Source organism: Chinchilla lanigera, unplaced genomic scaffold, assembly GCF_000276665.1.
Source record: "Chinchilla lanigera isolate Chin_1 unplaced genomic scaffold, ChiLan1.0 scaffold00046, whole genome shotgun sequence".
NCBI lineage: Eukaryota > Metazoa > Chordata > Mammalia > Rodentia > Chinchillidae > Chinchilla > Chinchilla lanigera.
Genome location: NW_004955447.1, coordinates 4,640,069 through 4,644,414, shown reverse-complemented (window position 1 = coordinate 4,644,414; position 4,346 = coordinate 4,640,069). Strand labels below are relative to the sequence as shown.

The window sequence follows — 4,346 nt, the reverse complement described above, 5'->3', positions numbered from 1 at the left end:
TTTCTCCCATCTTGTTTAGCAACTGTGCTTTTGATCCATCTTTAAAATGTGCTATATTGTCTGGCGTAGTACAGTATGGCTGTAACCCTGGGATTACATTCTTGGAAGCTGAGGCAAGAGGACCACAAGTTCAAGACCCGCCTGGGTAGTTTAACTATTTAGCCAGACTCTGTCCCAAAATTTAAAAAGTAAAAAAGGGCTGGGGATATGGATCAGTGTGAAGGTCCTGGGTTTAGTGTCAGTACCAGGGGCCCTCCTCAATTGAAATAATTTATTGTGCTGGAGCTCACAAATAATTTCACTCTGAGATAAAAATGTGTTTCTTATCACTTCATAAGTTTTTCCTTATCGCAATCTGTGCATGTGAAGTCAAATATCAAGTTCTAAGATGTCACCTAAAGTGATCCGAAACAAAGCAAGTATGGTGCTAGAAAAAACTCATTCAGCCATGACTCCACTTGGCTGTGTGATGCGGACACAGTACTTTAGCCCTTTGAGAGTTTTCTCATTAATCACAAAGATAAGACTGCAATAGAGAAAGCCCCTTCTATTTTATGATTTTACTCTGTGAATTTTGCCATCAAATGCTCTAGAGTAAATAATTAGAATTTACTAACTTAGTGTTACACCCAGAGTACTGAACCTGAGTACTCACATATAGGAAGATTAATTTGTCAGTAGTCACATACATCATGCTCAGGTTCACAGAAACCCTGGTGTTTAAATTTCTGACCCTGGTTGTAGTATTGGAAAATTATACTGATTCAAAGTACCGTTCTGAAACTGATTTTCCCTTGATTATTGTCTCAAGCGTGCATGCGACACAAAATTATTATGTTCAAGTCCTTAGAGCCAGTGTAACTCTACTTGAAAATAGAATTTTGAAGGAGGAAATTAAAGTTAAATAAATTACAAGGGTGATGCTCTAATCCCATAGGACTGGCATTAAAAGAATAAAAAAAATAAATAGGAAGATTATCACACATTTTTAAAATACAAGAAAGTAATTATACTGTCATGAGATAAATTCTTGCAAGACAGAAAACAAGAAGAAGAAACATCAGGCCTTTCTTTATGATGTTTAAATAATATATTAAACAAATGAGAAAACTTTCCAAATAATTTTAATATCTATGTTTCTTACCAATTTTTTAAAATAAGGGCATTAGTAGAATGGGTTAACAGTGCAAATAGTTAATACTGACCTACTGCTAGAAAATGAACAAGAAGACCAATCGTTACTCCTAAAACTGCCATTATTCCAAGAGAAAGAAGGATTATCATCCATAGAGGCCGAGGTGTTCTCTGGGAAGCCACAGTGGACCTATGAAAGGAAAAAAATGGTTCAAATCAGATGACAGGCACTGCAAGTCTACCTAGTTCCCTCTCCTCCAACAGGATTTACAACATGCATTAGTCTTCCTTAGGCTACTTTCAAACAGGGGATGCCTCATGCAGACAGGACCAAATAAGACCGATCACATCTGAGTACTATGGCATCTGTCGGGAATTCATCCGTGAGCAAAGTAGACGTGGTTTCTGTGGTCATAGTGCTGGACAGAAATTGAATGGCCCTTTTCTTTTAGTCTAAGCAAATCATAAAATATTAGGTGCAGTCTTAGGTTTTTGTAAAGTACAGCCATGACATGTACATGAATATAAACAGACTTATAGACATAAAATTAAACACATAGTGTAACATTATGAGGTTTAATAGAAGTGTCAGGAAACACATCAATTTCAATAATCTCCATATTATGAAATTAGAGATATTTTTCTTTTCTGTTTACTTCTTCCTAAGCTATATTTTGTAATTTTTCTACCACAAATATAGATTACCATATAACATAAATGGATAAATTAGTTAGTTGTTTTGTCACCAAAATCAGACAATTAGATGAAAAACACCAGAAAACTTAGTAGCTTGGCTTCTAATAGAACAAATATTTTAAGGTTATGGTTAGATTTTTTTGGTCAGATTTAAACCTGACATAGAGACTTTGGACAGTAGTAGCTACACTTCATATCTTGAAATACATAGTGTTACATAACTGGCCATTTGGACAGAGAGCTATGATACAAAAAGTCTTATCCCAAATGTCTATACAGACTTCAGCTGTTTCCGCAAACTCTCAGTTCTGCATCACTCTACATAAACCTTGCAAAAGGAAAAGTTTGTAATCAGGGTATAAATTTGTAAGATTAGACATTCCCTGTGAATGATTGAATATTTTCACCCTTCCAGCTCAGTGGCACAGCACCTGCCTAGCAAGCGCAAGGTCATGAGTTTGATTCCTGGTACCGGAAGAAAAACAAAAACAAACAAACAAAAAAGAAAATGTAGTTTTCATATATTAAAGTTTGATTTATAAACCATTTGAATTAGACACACCTGAATTCTACCATACAATGAAGAGTATTTTCCAATGCAAACTTTCCTGAGTTGTATAAAAATAACATTTTTTTCCCCAAACATGGTGTTCAGTCTAGGGTGAGAGTTGTAAATAAGAAGCAGAAAAATACAATAATTGAGTAGGTTGAATGGCTTCCACTTCCACTTTCTCCCAGAAGTCTGGAAGAAAACCTATATTATAAGTCTACTATGAAATCCAAGAAATTTCTAAGACACCTGCAGTTAATCAGCTGCTAATTCAGGATCTATATTTTTAAAAAAATTTTTTTACAAAAAACTCAAATGGTTTTCAGATAGTTTTATTTATTTATTTATTTTTTATTTTAAAGATAAAAGGAGGGAAACATTAACAGACATACAACATTTTACAACATATCACAAGCACAATACAGACAATACAGAGTTACAAACAAAGTGGTAGGGAATTAACAATGGTGGTTGTATTACATATTGATATCTTCAAAGTGGCTTCTCATGAAAACAGATATAGACATGCAATACTGGTCAACCAAAGACTCATTGACAGTTTCTTTCAGCATAGAAATAGAAGACAGAAGAACAACCATGTTACAGATAGTTTTATTTCTAAAAAAACATTTTAACATCAGAAAATTTGATTTTAATTCCATTAGAGAAAAAATGGTAGTTTTCTTATGGGTGGATTATAAAAATATGCCTTGTCTCTTTGATGTTTCAACTCAATTATATGGTTCTATTCTTTTCCAGTAGTTACAGTCTCACTAAATTTAATTCTTTTCTAATTTCTTATTTTCTTTTTTTACTTTTAAAGCTTTCTCTAGGACTTCAAAAGCCTTTTAGACATCAGACTATAGCATGTTTCTTGACAGAGCCCAGAAATAAACTCTAAATTATAGAAAGCAATGAATTAACAAAAACAGAAGATATTCAGATACGTTGGCGACTTATTAGGTTTTTCAGACAAACTGAGAACAAAATTCCATTTACCTGTCCATAACGTTCTCTGCAGTTGCAGTGGTACTGGGGATAATGGTGGCGGCGATGGTAGTACTGATGATGATGAGGATGAGGACGGTGTGGTGGTAGTGGTGACAGAAATAAGAGCCTTCTTTCATGTGTTACATTCAGTGTTGCTTGATTGGTTTTTATGGGCTGAGTGAAATGTAACGAACAATTAAGATGAAACTTGTCTGACTAGTGTTAATGAGACTCATATTTCAATGATTTCAAGAAAGAAGTCATTCAGGAAAGACAGTTCCCCTGACTTGGCTATTTGAAGATAAATAATTCCCCAGTTTGGATGGGTCATCCACGAGTTACACCCCAGAAACAATTTTGCGGTAAAGAGGGATAATCCTAACTCTGCATTTAACAATTTCATGATGCTGGTTTCTTCCTTAATGAAACTGGATATAACCTGATAGACGTTTTTGACAAATGACTTTCCATGAGGTTTCACTTCAATATAATATTTCTACCATTATATTAGAATAAAATATGAAATTCCATTTAATTATTGATAATATTTGCATTCCTCTCTTTACTTGTGAGAACAATCACTCTTTCACATATTTGGGGGAAATTTGGGTTTCCACTTCTGAGAATCTTGCTCATACATTTAGCTTCTTTTCCTCTTAGGTTACTGATCTTTTGTCCTCAGGGACATACATGAATTCTTCATGTATACTAAATAGTAATTTTTATGTTCACATATTTGCTAATTACCTATCTCCAAGCATAGCTTCGTACTTTATTAATCAATGGGATGATTTTATCCATAGGCAATTTTTTATTCTTAATAAGATAACTGATATTATATTTCCTTTATATTCTTTACAGGGCATAATTATTGAGAGATATTTCTTATTCATCTTTCTTCACTTTCCTATATTTCAATTTAAAGTTTAAGTATTTTATTTCAGACCTTTGAGAAGCTCAAGAATTAATGATAGTG

General features: G+C 33.6%; 1 protein-coding gene across 1 annotated transcript in view; it reads right to left on the bottom strand.

Annotated features, from left to right (window-relative positions):
* LOC106146286 (transmembrane protease serine 11B-like) overlaps positions 1-3,507 on the bottom strand; it is a 40,649-nt gene extending 37,142 nt beyond the window's left edge. Inside the window, exons 1-2 of the mRNA XM_013518476.1 lie at positions 3,380-3,507; positions 1,206-1,324 (exon numbers count right to left, since the gene is read on the bottom strand). Of these exons, the coding sequence (XP_013373930.1) occupies positions 1,206-1,324; positions 3,380-3,507 (247 nt within the window). The remainder of the gene's footprint in view (positions 1-1,205; positions 1,325-3,379) is intronic.
* Positions 3,508-4,346: the final 839 nt, after the last annotated feature.